General features: G+C 32.4%; 2 protein-coding genes across 4 annotated transcripts in view; both read right to left on the bottom strand.

The window, feature by feature from the left end:
- The window catches only part of LOC113512559 (mitogen-activated protein kinase kinase kinase 15), a 40,639-nt gene extending 26,395 nt beyond the window's left edge, over positions 1–14,244 (bottom strand). For 2 of the 3 annotated variants that reach the window (XM_052900068.1, XM_052900070.1), the window contains exons 1-7: positions 13,989–14,242; positions 13,701–13,906; positions 11,846–12,040; positions 9,677–9,846; positions 7,092–7,370; positions 5,276–5,446; positions 4,272–4,384 (exon numbers count right to left, since the gene is read on the bottom strand). In XM_052900068.1, the coding sequence (XP_052756028.1) occupies positions 4,272–4,384; positions 5,276–5,446; positions 7,092–7,370; positions 9,677–9,846; positions 11,846–12,040; positions 13,701–13,906; positions 13,989–14,034 (1,180 nt within the window). In that variant the 5' untranslated portion in view covers positions 14,035–14,242. Of the gene's footprint in view, positions 1–4,271; positions 4,385–5,275; positions 5,447–7,091; positions 7,371–9,676; positions 9,847–11,845; positions 12,041–13,700; positions 13,907–13,988 lie in introns of all 3 variants that reach the window. The other variant, XM_052900069.1, reaches the window with a different exon arrangement.
- A 3,019-nt stretch (positions 14,245–17,263) lies between these two features.
- Positions 17,264–20,988, bottom strand: part of LOC113512558 (muscle-specific protein 20-like) — a 37,573-nt gene continuing 33,848 nt past the window's right edge. Inside the window, exons 2-4 of the mRNA XM_052900127.1 lie at positions 19,971–20,182; positions 18,737–18,857; positions 17,264–18,196 (exon numbers count right to left, since the gene is read on the bottom strand). Of these exons, the coding sequence (XP_052756087.1) occupies positions 18,005–18,196; positions 18,737–18,857; positions 19,971–20,182 (525 nt within the window). The 3' untranslated portion in view covers positions 17,264–18,004. The remainder of the gene's footprint in view (positions 18,197–18,736; positions 18,858–19,970; positions 20,183–20,988) is intronic.

Genomic DNA, 20,988 nt, shown 5'->3' with positions numbered 1-20,988 from the left:
ATAATAAATTATACAGATTACAAATTACAATCATTTGACAAATTACAAATTACATTAATTGAGTCACATATTTAAGCTTTAAAATATTCAAAATATTCATTAACCGAGTAGAAGCATTTTTCTATTAGCCATCTTTTCAGTTTCTTTTTAAATATATTCAAGGGTAGTGTTTTTATTTCGTCCGTTAATTTATTATAAATGCTTATTGTCATACAGTAGGCATTTCTGCTATACAAAGTTGTAGTTTTATAAGGTAGTACTAAGTTTTGAGGCTTCCTTGTGTTAAAATTACAGAGATCACTTTTCTTTTTAAATAAATGTAAATGTGTTCTTGCGAATATGCATACCTCATATATATATTTACATGGGACAGTAAGTACATTTAGCTCTTTGAATAATGATCGACAAGATGTACGTGAGTCAACGTTACAGATTGCCCTGATGCATTGTTTCTGTGATATAAGGGCACGGCTTGCATAATACGAGTTACCCCACAGAAGTATGGCATATCTCAAAATAGAGCTGACATAACCATGGTATGCCTGTAAAGCTGTTTCTTTATTGCTAATCCTTCTTAGTCGCCAGAGAGCATACGCGAATGAATTTACTTTATTGCATAGTTTATGAATGTGATCAGCCCAGGAACATTTATCATCCAATGAGACACCTAAAAAAGTTGTTTGTGAACTTTCTTTAATTATATTGCCTGCAAAAGTTACATTCAGTGGTTGTTTTGTCCCGTTTTTGTTAATAAATTGAATATATGTAGTTTTATTATAGTTAATGTTTAAGTTATTACTCTTTAGCCATTTTATTATTTTACTTATTGTTCCATTTATTTCATTATTATATGTTTCAGTATCATTGCATGGTATCACAACGGACACGTCATCAGCAAACAGTGTACAGTTATACTGTGTAACATGGGGCAAATCGTTAATGTAAAGCAGGAATAACAAGGGTCCTAGAATACTGCCTTGTGGTACGCCATTTTTGTTGACTTTTATGGATGATTTGTACCTGCTAATTTCCATGCTTGAGTCAAGTTTTGATATTTCTACATATTGTTTTCTATTGGATAGATAACTGTTTATCCATTTATTGACCAAACCTCTTATTCCATACATGTGGCATTTATGGACTAATTTTTGTGGGATACTGAGTCAAAGGCCTTACTCATATCAAAAAAGACCGCTGTGACATAGATTCGTTTGTCCAAACAAGACAAAATGTTGTCCATGAGAGAAAAGGCTGCTGATGTTGTTGATTTACCTTTTGAAACCCATTTTGTTCCGATTTGATCAATTTATATTTATCCAGAAATTTCAGCAATCGATTAAACATTATTCTCTCAAATATTTTTGACAAATTCGGTAAGAGAGATATTGGCCTGTGATTCCCTACTTCATGGATATTTCCTTTTTTTGGTAGCGGTCGTACAATAGAAATTTTTAAGGCTTCTGGGAAAATTCCCGTACTAAATGAAAGGTTAATTAAATAGTTCAACACTGGTGCAATCTCTCTCCTACATGCCTTTAATATCATTATCTGAATTTCATCGCAACCGGTCGACTTGCAATAATATATACATACAGTACTAATTATCAAGAACATTCCTCAAATACATGTGTGGTGAAGATTTCCCAATATGCTATTTATTTGATTCCTAACCTCTAATGTAAATTTATTAAAGAAGTGAATAATCAGTGTTAGTGTTTGCTTTATTAATATTTAAAGTAATTGTCCTAACTTGATATTAATAGGATAATATCTCCTTGGATACAGTCGGACATAAACATATAACTCAATAATTAAATTTATAAAATACTAATATTATATTTTACTACTTGTATATCTCCATACTATTCCCATAAAATATTCAAAACATGTATATTAAATATAAATCCAATAAAGATTCACTAATTTTAACCCTGTCTGAACTTGTCTAGTCAATATAGCATGAACAAACAACACACATACAAACCTTATCGCCAGGACAACTTCCTTTCTAAATATGAGTAAAATACATAGCTTCACAAGTGTCATACAGTACCAATTCCATACCGAACCCCACACCTAGTCAAGAGCAACTATAGTCAGAGAATCTTTCAGTACTTTTATTACCATTAGGAAATAAATCCACACCTATAATATCAGCATAATTAAATATTATTAGTAATCAGTAATACACACAGAATTGTTATTATCAGCTTGCTTACTACAACAAAATCAATATTAAAGTTTATAATAAATCAAGACAAAATATCTATTTAAACAATACAGGCTTGTTTACCATAAACACCCCACAGTCACATGAATTTATTTAGTAACACAATTAATAATGTATTAAAAGTATTACATTCACATAATATCACTTGCAACAGTTAAGCTGTCTCTTTGTACATCTGGTGTAAAACAAATCCCCACATGTAGTCATGGATAATCAAATATAGACTAAGAATCATTAATCTGGTCGACCGAGTAATGGTATAAAAACACTTCACCATGAAGCGTTAAGTATGAACAGATATTCCAAACCAACACTGTAATAGTGTAATAAATACAAATACTCGTATTTCATCATCATCATCGTCTCAACCATCACCAACCCACGACTGAACACAGGCAATTTCCACCGACTGACACAAGGAACGGCCCCACAATACACATAAAACAGTCACTCCAAACAATGGAGGTAGCCCACACCGCACTTGCATTTACAGGGTCGCCACTCAATAACCCCTCTCTCTCATCAATGGCTGTTTCCCCAGCAATGAGACCAGACCATAGTCACTTTAGTCTATTATTCTCAATAAATAAATACTTTATAATAATTAGATATGAAACTAGTTAGTATTGTAATAGTTCAATAGTTGATTCAATAAGTATTTTCTAAACTGGACAATTAGAACATTGAATCAAATTGATGAAGTTCTATCAAACGACCATATAATTGGATTTTGTATATGAGTAGAATAACGTAAGTACGTAAATTATATTGATGTAAACTTTGTTCAAATGTGATTGCATTTAACGATATACGCATTACCTAAAGGTATATGGACTCGACTAAATACGTATTTTAATAGTTGTTGGGAAAAATATTAAGTATAGACTTTGCCTGTGATCACAGTCAAAAATCTAACTACGTAGTAATAAATGGAACAAGCTCACCGGATTCTCCAGTCTTCTATTGATTAATTTCACACACTTAATCATAGTGATACACTAAGATCTCAAACCCTTTCATCGAACCAGTCCCTCCTAGACCTATATCCTAGTTATTTTTTTATTTTATTGCGCAGTTCCTTAAAACACGACTCCTGCGCCATTTGCCGTCCTCTTTCTATTTTTTTTTTTTTTTTTTTTTTTTTTTTATTGCGCAATCCCTAAAAAGCGACTTCCGCGCCCCCGCCGATATGCCGTCCCTTTTTTTTCTTTTTTTTTTCTATTCTTTCTCTAATAACGTCATAGATTATGTCACCGAAGGGTAGATATTTCAATAATCAGATTTAGCCTATTATTCGAACTGAACTTTTCTTTAAATTCAATTTAATTATATGTTAACGTATTTTGGTATTTTATATTAAATTGATTATCGAATTTATAAAACTTTAAAGACTCTCATAAACCTTATTAAACTGTGTTGTATGTATCTTTTTTACACCTGATGATAAAAAGGTAAACTATAATTTGGTTATATATAAAATATAATATATTTTTGTTTAATTTATTTAATTTTCTTGTGACATCCACTACACTTTGGAAACACATCAAAGGAGTTTCCCTTCTGTGTCAATATTTCATATATGGTAACGTCTTCTCTGTACGCTATTGTGAATCTTGACTTTAAAGTTTGTTTATATTAAATAGCTCAGCTTTCGCAGCGGTCACCCATAGGAACCCCTGTTTCTTTTCTATGTACTTATGGTACCAAACCTATTGTACTATAGGCGAACCGTCACACTCTCAACACGTTTAGTACAAATAAAATTATTATTTCAGCCATTAACTGTCCACTGCTGAACATAAGCCTTCCCCATAAGTGGAGTTTTGCCAGTAGTTGCCACGCTTGGCAGGCGGGTTGGCATCCGCAGTTAGGCTTCTAGAGATGTTTTAATAAGAACGCTGCTGCCCATCCCTTGCCATCCCTTAGTCGACTCTTACGACTCCCGCGGGAATGAAAGGAGTAGCCTATTCTATGCCGGAACAACACGGCAGATAAATTGATCAAATTTAGCTTAATTGAAAGAGATACTGATTTTATTTACCTATCTGTTGCAACTCTTGTGAATTCTTGAAGTCATTCCCCGCGATTACCAATAACGTGGCTAAATTTATTCCTGCATACTCGTTTCTCTGTATGTCAAAACCTTGTCTATACCTGGAAAAAAAAATTATTCACTAATTAACTTAAGAATATTTTATTATTATTTATCGCAAAAATTAATTAAATTATTCTCCATATAAACTTTGTGAAGAGAATTAATAGAGCATTTTATAATTATTATTATTAACATAGTATAGTACATATATAATAGTATAATACAGTAGGTGTACTATACCACAATTGAAAAAACCACACATTTTTTTTTAATGGGTGATAATGGAATGGTAACCCCGCCTGCGCTATCGGGATACGCTGGCGGAGGACCAGTGAAGAATGATAGGTGAGGATGAAGCAAGTCAGTTGGCCTATCGTGACGAATTCAACAAGACAATTTGTTCACGATGGTTTCCAGGGGGAACCACGTGGAGGTCGACCTAATAGAGCATATTGCTAGCAATGGGGCTGTCAAACTCCATTGCTAACAATCCCTTTCCCCCCAATGCACACATTAAAGAATATAATAAATTGCGAAAGTATGTAATGATGAATGGATGGATATTTACTCTTTCATACAATATCTTTAAATTATAGGTCTAAGGAGATCTTTGTCTGGGAGTAAATTTTCCCTTAATGTAATTATATCTATGAACAACGATTATGAAGGCATTAAGTTCAAATTATAATGCTTCTTAAAGAATTGCACCTTTTCTATTTTTTTTTAAAAAGGCGCTCTTTTTGTCTATTATTTTGAAGATATAAAATTGTATTTAGCCATTATCCGTCCACTGCTGGACATAAGTCTCCCCGTAGACATAAGGAATAGTCCTTAACCATCTGCAGCCACTGACTCCCTGCAATGCTTTTCAGGTCGTCACTCCATCTAGTGGGGGGTCGTCCTACACTGCGTTTAAAGTTGTATTATTAACGAATTTGTAACTAAATTACCAATGGATAGCGTTCTTCAAGCTCTCCATATCCGTATGTTGAGATTCAACGAATTTGTCCTTATATATACGACCACACAAACATAACATGTCCGGGAAACGATTTTCCTTTTTCTCCAACGCTTGGACACATACTTTCAATGCGTTTTCTCTATCACCTTCTTTGTTCCGCCTAAAAAAAATAAAAAAAATATATATAATTTAATTATATATATAAGTATAAAATATATCAACTTTATGTAAAGTAAATACAAATGATGCTTAAATTCTTATTATTAATCTTCTTACTAATATTATAAACTTTAATGTATGTTTGTTTATCTTTTAACGTTTTCACAGTCAACCAATCACGATAAAATTTTATTTAATATACATACATTGTATTTGGGATGGTAAAAGAAATAGGTTACTTTTACTACGATTAATCAATTTAGTAATATCACTATTACACGAACGAAGTCACGGATACAACTAGTATTAATATAAAAACGGTAACTATAAAAAAGGCCAGAACATATTGCTTGACCGAAATAAAAATTTACCTTCACCATACCAAATCCTATATTATGTTCATATTAAACAAATCTATAAATGGGGAGGGGGAGATTGTTTGCAATGAGGAATGGTTTCTATTCCTATAGAAACCATAGTGCTTAATTCCAGATGTCTTCATCACGATGGGCTAACTGCATTTTCATCCTCACCTATCATCCCTTACTGGTACTCCACTAGCGAATACGTTAGCGCAGGCGAGGTAACCATACCATTATCGTCCTTCATAATTTTTTTTTTGAAATTATCACAGTACTGTTTTTTTTAAATTATGAATAAGTCTTTATATGAAATTACTAACAACAGGACACATGGCTGTGTCATACGTTTAAACTTATAAACATTTTTTTTTATTATTTTATACAGAATCTCATAATAAATAAAAAACATTGTCTTTCTTACACATGGCTTAAAATCATAATTATACAATCTTTTACCCTTAATAATATCATAAATGCGAAAATGAGTTTGTTTATTTGTTACCTTATTGCGTTATAATAGTTAATACAACTTAGAATGGCAAACAAGCTGACGGCCCAGCTGATGGAAAGTGGTAACCGTCGCCTATAGACATGAGCAGTACTATGGACATAACAGAGTATACTGTTTCACCCATGATACCCCCCATGTGTTGCCATTCCTGAGGACTTAGGTGTTAATCCTCTGTATCCTGTAAATTCACGCCATATCCCACCCTTCAAACCGAAACACAGCCATGCAAACACAACTACTTCACGGTAGAAACACGAATGGGACAAAGGTACCCAAGCAATCGACTTTTATACAAAGTCTCTCTCTTAGTAATAATATCCCGGTCACGCGGACAAAGTCACCGGTAAAATCTGGTACTAAATACAAAATAAACATTACCAGTATTGTTCCAATATACCTACCTGGGGGGAAAGGGATTATTAGTAATGGAGACTTAGAATCCCATTGCTAGCAATATACCCAACCAGGTCGACCTCCTCGCGGTTCCCCCTGGAAACTATCATGGTTAATTCCTGATGAATTCATCATGATGGGCTAACTGGCCTGTTTTCATTCTCATCTATCACCCTTCACTGGTGCTCCGCCAGCGTATCCCGTTAGCGCAGGCGGGGTTACCATACCATTTTCACCCATCAAAAAAAAAAAAAATATACCTACCTACTAGCAAAGCATTATTAATGACGCCCACACATTCACAACAAGCTTCATTTAGTTGACAATAACAATAAATATTACGCTTATTAGTCATACATTAGCATATAGCATTCTCTTACCTATTCATAGCGAACGCGTACATAAATCTTATAATTGGCATTTTAACATAATTCTTGCCACTTATAATTGTTTTTAAATCGTCCACAATCTGCACTATTGCGTCATAGTCTTGTATCTCTCGGAAAGATATGAGCATGTTCAATATAGTGTCGCCCGATAGTACAGCTGGATCGTCGAGTCGACGGCGCATTGCGTGCAATACATTCGCCAATTCTGGGCCACTGTAAGTTTCGCGCGCTTTCCGTAAATCTGACAGGAATTTTTCTTGTAAATGGGCTCTGAAAAAAAAGAACATTTTAAATGTATTATTTTTAGGGTTCCGTACTATTACTAGCAGTAATTGTCTGTATGTCAAGGCCCTTTTTCTCAGGCACGTGTTAAGATATCAATCTGAAAATAATATCAAATACTCAAGTGTCCTTGACGCTATGAAAAACTCCAACTCCAAAGTGAATCCAAAAGATTTAACATTTACAAGGGGATCAAAATCTATAGGGTATTTTTCGATGACCTAGACTCTTCAGGATTCTAGATCTTCATGAATCATCTAGGTCATCATCATGGTCAAGCATGAAGCAATATCGTACAGCTTAAGAAATGAATAAATCTGAAAACCGTAAATTTATAGTTATCTATCTATCTTTATTCACGTCAGGTCCCTAGCGTGATAGATAAATTCGTGTCTCATAAAAAAATTGTAATTGCATTTTTATTTCAATTTTTATTTATACGGAACCCTCAGTGTGCGAGTCTGTTTTGCACTTGGCCAGTGTGTTATAATACGTAGGATAGCAAACAAACTGATGGTTCATCTGATGGAAAATGGTAACTATCGCCTATAAATATGAACAACACTTCCGCTGACAGACATAAACTCCACTCCCACGTTTTACTCTCGTCTCCGTTTTGCTCTCAATTTCTCCAAGATTTTATATGACAGTGAAATTATTGAGTACTAATGAAATACCATAGAAATGACAACGTACGAAGAGTACCATGGGCATCACAGAATATTCTGTGATAAGCATGGCGATGTTCATGTTTATAATCTACGATTACTTTCTATCATATAGGCAGTCAACTTCTATGCCATTCTATGTATATTAAAAATAATTATTCTGTTAAAATAAGAAATTAATATTTTTATTTATTTAAAAAAATATATAAAAATATTTAAAGACCATAACAGAAAGAAAAATAGAGGGCAAAAGAGGAAGGGAATGGGTGAAAATGATATGGTAACGGTGACTCCGCCAGCTCTAACGGGATACGCTGGCGGAGCACCAGTGAAGGGTGATAGATGAGAATGAAAACAGGCCAGTTAGCCCATCATGATGAATTCATCAGGAATTAACCCTGATAGTTTCCAGGGGGAACCGCGAGGAGGTCGACCTGGTTGGGTATATTGCTAGCAATGGGATTCTCAGTCTCCATTACTAACAATCCCTTTCCCCCAAGAGGAAGGGGAAGATCGAGAAATAATTACATGGGACAGATAAAGGAGTACTAGCGTCATGTCGTATGTCGTATTTCAAATTATTGTCGTAGGTCAAAGATATAGCTGGCTAAAAGAGAATGCACGAATTAGTTGCCCCGATAAGAGGAAACTCTTAAATAAGATATTTTTATTAAGAAAACGTAATTATAAAATAAAACATAATTTTAAGTAAACGCGTAATTTTTCTTTATATTTTTTGTATAATCTTACATGAGTAATGTTATTCGGGTATCAACTTCGATACATTGTTTTTTATATTAGTATTTTAATACGACTTAAAGTCTAAAATATATTTTAAGTATCAAAAGCATGGTCAGTAAACAAACGATATAATTAAGAAATTTGCATATTCATTATGTATATACTATGTGTACATCGACACCAAAAATATCTAATTATATAAATGACCTTGAACTATAAGAATGATCGATACGAAAGGAATATCAGCGTATTTATAATTATATATTGTCACTGTGAACAATGCCAATAACATAATTCAAATAAAATTAGAATATGTGCAGACCAATTATATATATATATATATATATATATATATATATATATATATATATATATATATATATATATATATATATATATATATATATATATATATATATATATATATATATATATATATATATATATATATATTATGTTAATTAACGTATCAAAGAGTACCTAATAACCTAATATTTTTACAAAAAAAAATACTAATGTTTTAGGAAAACTAGTATAAACGAAGATATTAGATAAGTTAAATTAAGTTTTTATTAACAAGCTGATGGTCCACCTGATGGAAAGTGGTAACCTATAGAAATCAAAAGTACCACGGCCAACAGAGTATATTGCGTGGCCCATTATACCCTTCATTCCTAAGTTATTATTCCTCTATACCTTGTAATTTCACTGCAATATTCCACCCTTCAAAGCGAAACACAGCATGCAAACACAAGTACTTTATGGCAGAAACATGAATGAAACAGAGATACTCAAGACGAACTTTGTACAAAGTCCCCGTCTGGTAAACTAATTATTAACTTAGAACCTTATGCTTTTAATCAGAAAGTACAATTTGTAACTTACTTAGTCTGAATTTCAACATCTTGCAGTATATTCTTGAGACGCAAAGTGAGGTGCTGTTTGGGATCGGGTGACTCTTCCCCCTTAAATTTTGTAGCTGCCGGATTCGTAACAACACATGTGTTCATATCTGAGAGTTTGTATGAGATAAACAGGAAATTAGGAAGAGATATCTGAAATGAAAAGAAGAGTAGGTACATTAAGTGTATATACATTTTTTATTGCAAAAGTAGCAAACAATCATAGTCTTTTTAATGGATGAAAATGGAATGGTAGCCCCGCTTAGGCTATCTATATATATATTAGGATAAATGAGAATGGAAACAGCCCATTGTGGCAAATTTAATAAGAATTAATCACGAACACCAAGAGCAAGTTAAAAGGCCGGCAGCACACCTGCAATGCCGCTGGTGTTGTGGGTGATCATGGGCGGCGGCAGTCACTTACCATCAGGTGAGCCGCATGCTCGTTTGCCCCTGTGTTGTAAAAAAAAAAAAAAAGTACGTGGATGTCGATCTGACAGGGTGCATTGCTAGCAATAGAGATTAACACCCCTATTAATAACAATCCCTCCCCTGGTTTCCAGAGAAAACCGCGTGAATTGTTAATGCTTCCTTCTAGGAATGTAATCATGCCATTCATATAGGTACGTATATCGACGTGATTGAAAACAGTTTAAAAATAAATATGTTTACCAAACTATTAGGAGACTGTTATTAATAAATCCAAGCTTTATTAAAGGGCAATTGAAATGCTACGTACTTATAAAAAGTATTATATGTAGGTAGCAATTTATTTTTATGACTCCATGTATATGAGTCTAATACATACAAAAAAATACCATTTTTTTAATGGATGGAAAATGGCCTGTACTATAGGAATAAACTGGCGGGGCTGGTACCCCGCCAGTTTATTCCTAAGAGGTGACAGGTGAGGATGAAAAGGCAGGTCAGTCAGCCCGTCGTGACGAATTAAACGATAAATTAGTCACGATAGTTTCCAAGGGGAACCGCGTAGAGGTCGACCTGATAGGATATACTGATAACAATGGGGACTAACGTCCCCATTTCAAACAATCCCTTCCCCCTACATATGGTATTAGTTCAGGTCAAAGTTGTAATAAAAAAAACAATACTAATCCAAGCTATAGACGTAGTATAACGTACTCAAAGAGTCGAGCAGAACCGTAGATAAAAATTCCAAGGTAATAATAAGTGTAATTTAATAAAGTATCAACGTGAATAGCTCTAGGCAATTGGCAAATTGAGTGCGAAAACATATTACTATAAGCAATGTAGGTTTTATCTATTCGACTATTATTTATTCTGTGGTTGCGGTGAGAAAATCCAAAATGTATATTACAATATAAAAAACCTAATCTAAACTTGGAGGACGTTAAGACAAAGTACCTATCCATAGTCTACTTTAATAGAATATAATAAAAAGGTAATTAATAGTTTTGTTAAAATTATTGCTAATTTGAATTAGTAATAAATATAAATATGTAATTAAAAGCTGTTTTTATTTTTACTACTATTGGACATTGGCACTGTCTTTATTAAGTAATTATTTATATGTTTACATCTTTATTAAGTTCTATTTAAATAGACTATAACTACTTAATAATGAGGAAGCCTTTGTTAGTAATGGGGATTAACAGCCCCATGGGAAGCAATTTACTATCCCCATTCTACTGCTAGCCACCTAAAATCTATCACAATGAATTTCTAGAGGATTCATCATTATGGACCAACTAACCAAACTACATCCTCATCTATCATCCCTTGCTGGTATTCCACTAGTGTAAATCATTAGGGAGAAAACTTGATATTGATTTTATTTCAAATTTGTATATTGCATTTTTCGATATTTGCTTCTTATGGCATCCTGAAGTTGAAAGATTATAATAATATATAATATATTCAATATTATTCAATGAAAAATAAACAAATTTGTTGAAATTATCACATAAACACTGTCTAAATGAAAATAGTAACAAATAGAAACAATTAATTAATCAATTTTTTATTTGTACTATAAGTACATTAGCAGACTGAATTATGATTTAGTCAATTATTGGTTTTAATTTACATTTTCATTAAGTCCTATTGGGACAAATTACACTGCATACATATTTATTTTCTGTACAAATAAAAAACAATGCTATATTACCTTAAGACGTAATGTGGAATCAGGATCAATGTCATTAAACAGTAATACATTATGCTTCATATCAAAACTCTCTCTCACACCGAGATGGTATAACAATGTAATCTGTTGTACTTGTACACTTAAATCAACAATTGCCACATCTGCATTGTAAAATGTGTCCAGCACAGTTGTCTCGCCAAAGTCCAGCTTTTCATACTGAAATTAAAAAAAAATATATATATTTTGATTTCTCTAAGAGTACCCACTAACTGATTTCTCATTCTTGTAGAATCACAATAAATAAATGCTACACAAACATACTAATAGACTAGTTATCAAGTTAGGATACCTCATGTTATGAGATACCAGACAAACCTGAATATCCTGAATACCTAGACCTGAGCCATTTTTTTTTTATTCTAATTTTTGTTGAAGCTTCAGCACACCTGGGCGACTACGCCAGCCCCTTAAAGAATGTATGAATGTTAGACAATTTAATTATTAAATTGGCCCAACTGAAGCGAATTCGAGATTTCATTATGTAAAGCAAAGTTCTTACTGCTGCACCATAGACGTTGCCACTACTATTTATTCAGTGATGCATGGTACTGTTCATGTCTATAGATAACAGTTACCACTTACCTTCATGTGGGCCATCAGCTTGTTTGCCATTCCATATTTTATAATAAGTTTTCTCATTTTTTGTAGTGTCTCACAATTTCTAAATGTAAAAACTACAAAGCTATTGGCTTCTCAAGCCATTCTGAACATCTTTTGATAATGCATTGCTCGTTAAGTCTTCAAATTCCTATTAAATTACCTTTCAAATATAATTATTTGATACTAGCAATCTGGCCTGGCTGTGCACAAGAAGTTAGGATTTTCGAAAATAATATATATATGTTACTTGCTGATTTTAATTTTCATTATATAATGTATATTATTAATAATAATATCACAGTATAAGTAACAGTACTGAAGTACAATATGTACACTCCTTGCCAGTGGCGTAACTATGCCATTTGGGGCCTGTGGCTAATTCTTCTGATAGGGCCCTATCATTAAAAAAAAATACTTTTCAAGTAAAATAAAGTACTCAGGTACAATGTAAAAAAAATACTTCTGAGCTCGCGGCCTTTTGTGCCGGGGCCCTTTTGGGTCGGGGGCGTCTGGCATTTTGCCAGCCTTGTTACCCTATTGTAACGCCACTGCTCCTTGCCGCCCGCTGTGATCTAACTTCACCCCCTCTCAAACATGCATCAACAACATAGATATACATTGGATAAATACATATTAAACCAAGATATATTTTATAATCTGTCTGTGTACTAAAATTCTTTCAAGACCATTTAACCCTGATAGAGTAACAAACAGTATCTTTATAAACTTACAATAATAACAATATAAAATGTCAATTTTGAAGATAGCAATATTTAAATTCCTATTATGAAATAAAGAATTAAACTAATATTATAAAGTGAGAAATTTCATTTTTTATTTGTATCTGATAAACAAAAATAAACTTGTTCTTCATCTATAAAAAACTACATAATCAGCAATAAATTTATAAAAACAGACTGGATCACTACTGTTGAACTATAATATTATTATATATTATATTTTAATGAAATAACTACTCTTTTAACTTATGTGTAATTTGGTTGAAAAAATATTATTATTATATATTAAATCCAAGAACAACAGTATAAATATATGCAACAACATTAATTACTTTATATTTGTGTATATTTTTAAAACCTTAGGACCTTATAGGATATGCAATGCTAGGTCAGTCTATCAAATTGGACTGGAATTAACATTAAAATATATTGGAAAATATAAATATAATATTTTAATCTTTCTTAAAAAAGCTTACCGTAATATAATGGAGATTTGCATTGACTAATTCTGAAGCCATTCGCACTTCCTCCAAAGCCCTTTTTCTGTGCGATAGGTTTGTTGATTGGGTGATATCCAAAACACATGCAATGTCCATACGGGGTCGCTGATTGGAGTTACCAGGCTGTACAGTAGCATTAGAGCCATCACTGCAGATACTTTCGCAAATGCTTCTCACTTCCCCTAAAAATTAATATAGAAAAATCAAAATAATATTGTTGCGAACCAAAGTTCACTCTCTAATAACAAAGTTCAACAATAGTACCCGTATCTTCCAAAGCCGTGGTGTTTGCAGCGCCGAATGTTATCATTTTTTCACTTATATTTTAACATTTGGACAGTTTATGATCGCATTTTTTCCACTTAATTTACGCAGTTTATAAATAAATCTCATAACAAGCTTCGACAAGCTGGTTACTTGTTATTTAACACTAGTGATGTGAACTGCATTGACTGAATAAATGTACTGAATAAATGTTCTGTTCGTAGGAGACTTTAGTTCATTATTTAACGATTAGTTCTTTCTAAACATTCAATTCACTCTTTTACTAAAAACAAGGGCTTTATCCCTTTTATTACACTTCTGAACTCTGAACTGAAGCACAGATTAAAAAAATATAATGCATTATGTACAGATTAATATTCTATTGTGTTAGGTATTGTGTGTATATGGCTTAGACGTGTACAGAACAAAAATTTTGGTGTTCTTAGAGTCCTACATATCGACAGACTGGCAAAAAATAAAAATAAAAAAATAAAGAAAAAAGGATACACTAATGTATGTGTTCTATAAATGTATGCACCAAATAATTTTAAATTTATATGGAAGTGAAGTTGCAATATTTACCTATTTTTATTGTTATATTTATAATTTTATTTTCATTTCATGGACGTTCAGAACTTTATTTATGTTAATTTAGATACATTTTTTTTATCAATTTATTTTACAATATTACATTTATAAGAATAAAGGTATAAAGCGTAATTATATGAAATATGTGCAGTTTCGTGGTTCTTTTTTCTAATTCCTAAATGTGACTTGTTTAATTTTAACTACATTCATTTAGAAATAATCCCATTTCGAATAATAAAAATAATTAGAACTTGTTTTATTCCGACTCCTGCTAAATCAACTTCGAGATTATACTGTGTAAATTAATGTCTTTAATTTTCTTTTCTATCTCGCTTTAATATACCTACATATTATTCTTAGATGATATTATATTTTCTATCTTTAACATTGGCAATTTAAATAGGATTATTCACTAACAGCTTTACCATACCATACTAAATCAGCCTTTAACTATCCACCGTTGAAGACAGGCCTCCCTCATAAAGGGACATTTTTGTCAATAGTTGCTACATTTGATAGGCGGGTCGTAAGCTACAGTTAGGTTTTGTTGGTATTTTAAGAGGGACGCTGCTTCCCATGCCTCGCCCTCCCTTAATCGACTCTTACATACAGGAAAGGAAGGGGTGGCCTATTCTACACTTACATGAATAAATTAATGAATACAGCTCTGCAGAATTAAACATGAAATTAATTGATAATATTAATAATATAAAACCGTAAAATATCAACATAATTGGTTACTAAATTTTTATTTTTAAAATGATAGTCTATACTTGATATTTCACAATTTTTTTTTAATTGTGTATTAGGGTGAGATCCATAGAAAGTTGTTCACGTATACGCTAAAGGATTTAAGTCAATTGCCAGGAGTTATGAATAGAACAAATTTAAATTATTTTCTAAAGAGTATAATAAAACTAAAACTTTCAAAACAAAAAAATATTGTAATCCAAGCAAAGCTATGAATTGCTCATTAGTCGAAATAAAAAATATAAGCGAATTTCTGCTATTTTCTAATTTCATATTGTTGCTAATTCAGAAGTGTTATAATTCCTTTGCGCACATTAACATTACATACACGAATGGAAGATGAAATGATGATTAGTGATTTTTTAAACTACCAAAAACATCTTCATAAATATTTTATTTATTATACTATAGAAGAACGATAGAGAAATAAGAACGAATGATTGTTATATTGGAAACTGAACAAATTGAACTACTCAAAGAACTGTAGAACTCTAACCGGCAGGCCTAAGAACAACCTTGAGATTATAGAATACTAGTGAGATACCTTTGATTACTATAATTAGCGTCATCTGTGGTCAAATATGTGAACAAAATAAACGTACAATGACGTTTGTTTATAGCGCCATCTTTAGTTAACTATATGTACTGAAAGGTATTTTTTATGGGTAAAGATGAAATAGTAACTCCACCTACGCGATCGGTATACGTTAGCGAGATACCAGTGAAGGGTGGCAGGTGAGGATGAAGGCCTAACATTATTTATTATTACTAACACCTATTATATTTATTGAGAACGGGCGAGAGGGGATATATATATATATATATATATATATATATATATATATATATATATATATATATATATATATATATATATATATATATATATATATATATATATATATATATATATCCGTCTGCGCTATTACTATTTACTGTTTGAACTACTATTCCTATTGCTAGCACATACCCTTATCAGGTAGATCTACACGTGGTTTCCTTCTGGAAACCATCGTGCTAAATTACAGGTGTATTCATCGCGATGGGCTAACTGACCTGTCTTTTCATTCCCACCTATCATTCCTCATTAGTGTCCTGACAGCGTATATCATTAGCGCAGGCGGGATTACTATTTATTACTTTCATTATCATCCATTAAAAAAAGAAACTATCCCGTTATTCATAAAAACGTCAAACCTCTTATAAACCTATTTTAGCTATTGAAGTGTTTTGTCTTTGTCTTTTGTGCTAATTTCTCAATTTTATAGAGAGTGACAAAACACTATTAGTTGAAAAAGTCTTGTAGGACGTTGTAGTTTTTATGAATACGAGGGTAAGAGTTTAATTAGGATATAATATAACCTACCAGAGTACCAAATTTAATTTAAACCGTTTAAGGATGATTGGATAACAGATATCCAAACCTATCATCCAAACTTATATTGTATATTAGTAGGATTAATCTTGGTACAATTATTCAATAACGGACGGACTGGGGCGGCCAAGCTGAATGAGGCCTCCAGTTATTTTTTTTTTATCGTGTATTAATGTAATTTTACAAGCTTTTTTTTTCATTTCGCATTTGTATGTATAAATATTTATGTTTATTTAGTTACATAGAATATGGATGAGGAAAATGGAGGCGTTTAGAAAACTAAGAACAAGCAATAAGGTATTTTAATAAGAAAAGCAATAGAATCCAAAACAATAAAAAACTTATGACTGACTGTCTGTATGTTTGTTCTGGCAAAATCTACTGCACTAATGATGTTTTCACAGTTTTACTTCTGAAGGTCTTACTTAAAATCTAGTGTATATTTAATGTTGATACGCTAATTAGAAGTAGTTGCCTATTTCCGAAATCCACTCGTACAAAATTATGAACAAAACCTAGCTTACTATAAATATAGACAAGTAAGAGAGATAATAAAACAAAGTTATGAATTCGTATAAAATTTATTGTACAACATTCTCTTCTTCTTAGAGAGATCACAGTTAGACAGTTTCTTTAGGTACACGTAAGTAGGTAAGTAAATAATTTAGTAAATTACATACATAATATATCTAATTATATAAATTTATTTTCGTTATTATCATCAACTATCGTCATTAAGTTCCCAATCAAAAATTAAAATAGTCATTTGTTAAGGTGAAAAAAAAAAAAAATAACGAACATCTAGAATTGTGAATTTTGATCTGTATAGTTATTTACAATATTTTCTTTTAAACTAAATTTCCATTAAAATTTTGGTATTACAGTTAATATGCAGTACTTATACTGTATATAAACTATTTTCAAATTAGTAACATTAATAACATCTAATACTTGTTAAATTTGTACTTTGTATTGTATTTTTACATTTATTGTCTTTGGTTAAAGTAATTTTAAACAAATTGTGTCAAATATGAAATGTAAAATAAATATAATACATCTTTTAATTTTATATTCAAATATAAAAATATAATATAAAAATCCAAATGTGGCACTCAAATACATTTGTTAACTGTCGCTGCGTTGTGGTGTACAAATAATTGAGTATATTTTTAATTACTATTGAATATGAATTACAAATCAAATATTATATACGATACTTAGTTAATAACATTAATTGCCTACTACATAAATTTATTTTTCAAAATGCTTTACAACATTTTCTTATAATTTCTATTCTAAGGCTTCACTTGCCGAGAATGATTTTGCGTGAAGCACCGAAGTTCTGTCCTGATTGTGTTGCCACTTTGTTGGTGCCAGCCTGAAGACCGATTACGGTCTGCCCTGCCCGGAGCACATCCTCACTGAACTCCCGACGGTTTTCTTCAGCAGGCTTGGGGCCTAAGAAAGGACCACGCCATTCTGGGTGTTTGTAGGCCTGGAACAATTAGGTAAATTCATTTAGTTACAAAATACTGAAGATGAATTTAATGTATTAAAATAAATGAAGGTTCCATAGAAAAAAGTAGCTACCTTAATGGTTATCAAATTTGTATGGTACTTTTGAGTGCCGTATTCTTAGTTAAAATTCAGACTTCAATTAATAACCTTATTAGGGGCTCTTGCATTTAAAATTTAAAATAATCTACTTCTAAGTAATAGAGCTACGACGATGAAATTCGTTGCCAGGCAGATGCACAGTACATCAAATTAAGGGCAGCTGACCGAGAAAAAAGATGGCAATTATTTTTGCCTGGGCTGGAAAAATTGCTGAATCCGAAATCGTAACTTTGATAGTTAAATGAAAATGATTTTTGAACCTCTCATATAAATCTCGCCATACATTATCAATTACGAGAAATTTCCATGGGCAAAATTGTTTAATTTCACGAATACAATAATTGGTTTTTGACATCCTAAACTTTTGTTGTTTACTTATTATTTATAATGATTCATATAAATAACGATATAATCTTACCGTTCTGCCTAAAGCAAAGATGGTCTGTGTGACGAGCGCAATGTTTTTCTGGTCCCAGAGATCGGTAGTTTGGAAGAGATCCACATCAGGGACTCCGTATTTGACACACGCCTTTTGAAATCTGTAAATGGATAAGTAAAATTCATATTACACTTTACCTATATTAGCATAGTTGTTGTCAATTTATTCCTTTCTTTCATAAAGATGATACAAATAAAATATAATATTTTTTTTTGTGTGTATGTGTTAATTATGTCAATAGCTAGGTACAATTTACGAACAAGTATATCAGGAAAATAAAAGTCATGTTCTTTATTAAAAAAAATATCGTACACTCACATAAACCTAATTATTTCGATTTCAGTCTGTGTGTAGTATAGTAACTTCATAATCACGTTACTTTATAGTTAAGCAAAGTTAGAAGTTAATGGTCTGTCCATTATGTCAAATGGTAAAGAGCCAAATTAGATTATACCTGGATAATCCACGAATATTTTGTGTTCACAATAATCCTCAGTTTTACGTCATTTGACGTCATACCTATTGTCCACGAGTGTAAAATCCATGCACGAATGTGTGAATCAACATCTACCGGTGTTGTTCTTGACGTCAGATGATCAGACCATAGCGCTCGTGAATAGCAATATTTGAAAGATACCATGGCATTCATAGTCCTATCAGTGATATCCATAGTGTTGCTGATGTCTATTGGTTGTGATTATTAGTATCAGGTAGATGTCATATTTATATTATTATATATGTAGATGTCATATGTCCGTCAGCTGATTTATCGTACAATCCTTCTTTGCATTACTCAATTATGATTTGAAGGTTTGGATATGGCAGGGAAATTACTAGGTACAGAATAGAACCGTTATACCTTAGTTCTCAGAAATGGAACCGCAAGTGACCAGTATCATGAGCATCATAGTGTATAAGATGATATTCATTTCTATAGGCGACAGTTACAGCTTTTTATCAGGTGATCAGCTAGCTTGTTTGCTATTTTATTTCAAGTTACATATAAATATATGATCTAAATGACGCAAAGGTGGACATGTTATTTTGTGTACGAGTACATCATGTTCTAGATTCGATTCTCGGTCAGGCCAATTAAGGAAACGAACTTTTCTGCGTTAACTCGAATTTAGGTGGTGTTCGTCGCCTGGTCAATACTAACATTAAATATTGTTAAAAAAAAATAAAATAAAAAAACTGTGCATTTGATACATACTGACTAATGTTGTCCATGAACTTATAATCTCCGCCAGAGATGTTGACTTTAGTGATGATACCAGGCTGTAGGCGATTCATCAGTTTGCATAGAATGATGCCATCGCGAAGAGCTTCTTCGTATGCAATGCCTGGAGGGAACCTTTCGCCGATGACGGCTTCGATCCAACTCTGTGCCTCGGCTTCTTTTTCTGGTTCGCGTTTACCAGCGCACTGGAATTAATATACATATATATTTATATTATTAGAAAACTGCTAAAGTACTGCTACTTTCCGTGTAATAGGCGAAATGGGGGGATTGTCAATAATAGTCTAGAAATTTCACTACATCGACCTTCAAATGGTTCTATCGAATTCTTTACGGTGGATCAACTGACATGAATTCATTCTAATTTATCATCATTCACTGGTACCTTGTCAGTGAATCCCAATAGCGCAGGCGAAGTTATCATTATATTTTTATCAAATAAAAAACTACTCTTGCAAACATAGTTTAAAGTGTGAAGTGGCCTAGATCTTCATTGTTCACGAAGGACACTGATTCTTACCGACCTACGTCATTACACTAACTTTACAGTACGAAGCAGATGGAGCATGAGAGATGGAGCCACAGTGAAGCATTTTCCTACTAAGCAGTAATGATTCTACATCTGCTAGTTTTAGAGTACTAACTTTTAAGCTAGATTTCTACTATAATGCCGGTCTCGGTTCGCTCTCGATCCGGTATCGGTCTGCTAAAATATCACTACGCAAGAAACAATATGTGTATACACACTACAATCCAGTTCTGTTCCGATCAATCTCGAACTGTTTCTACTGGCCGTATCAACAGCAGAGCGAGAGCGAACGAAGACCGGTATTATAGTGGGGTTCCAGCTTTATCGTATTACTGTGTCATCACTCATTTTCATGCTTAGGACGTCGTAAATAAGTGATTCAAAGAACAAAGCACAGTGCATTCCGGTGGTTTGTGGTTTATTTGGGTTTTATTTCAAATTTTCCTTTTCTCGCAGAATTAA

Source organism: Galleria mellonella, unplaced genomic scaffold (genome assembly GCF_026898425.1).
Source record: "Galleria mellonella isolate WM207_F2 unplaced genomic scaffold, CSIRO_AGI_GalMel_v1 utg64, whole genome shotgun sequence".
NCBI lineage: Eukaryota > Metazoa > Arthropoda > Insecta > Lepidoptera > Pyralidae > Galleria > Galleria mellonella.
Note: the sequence above shows the minus strand (reverse complement) of the source record. Positions and strands in the feature narration are given on the sequence as shown.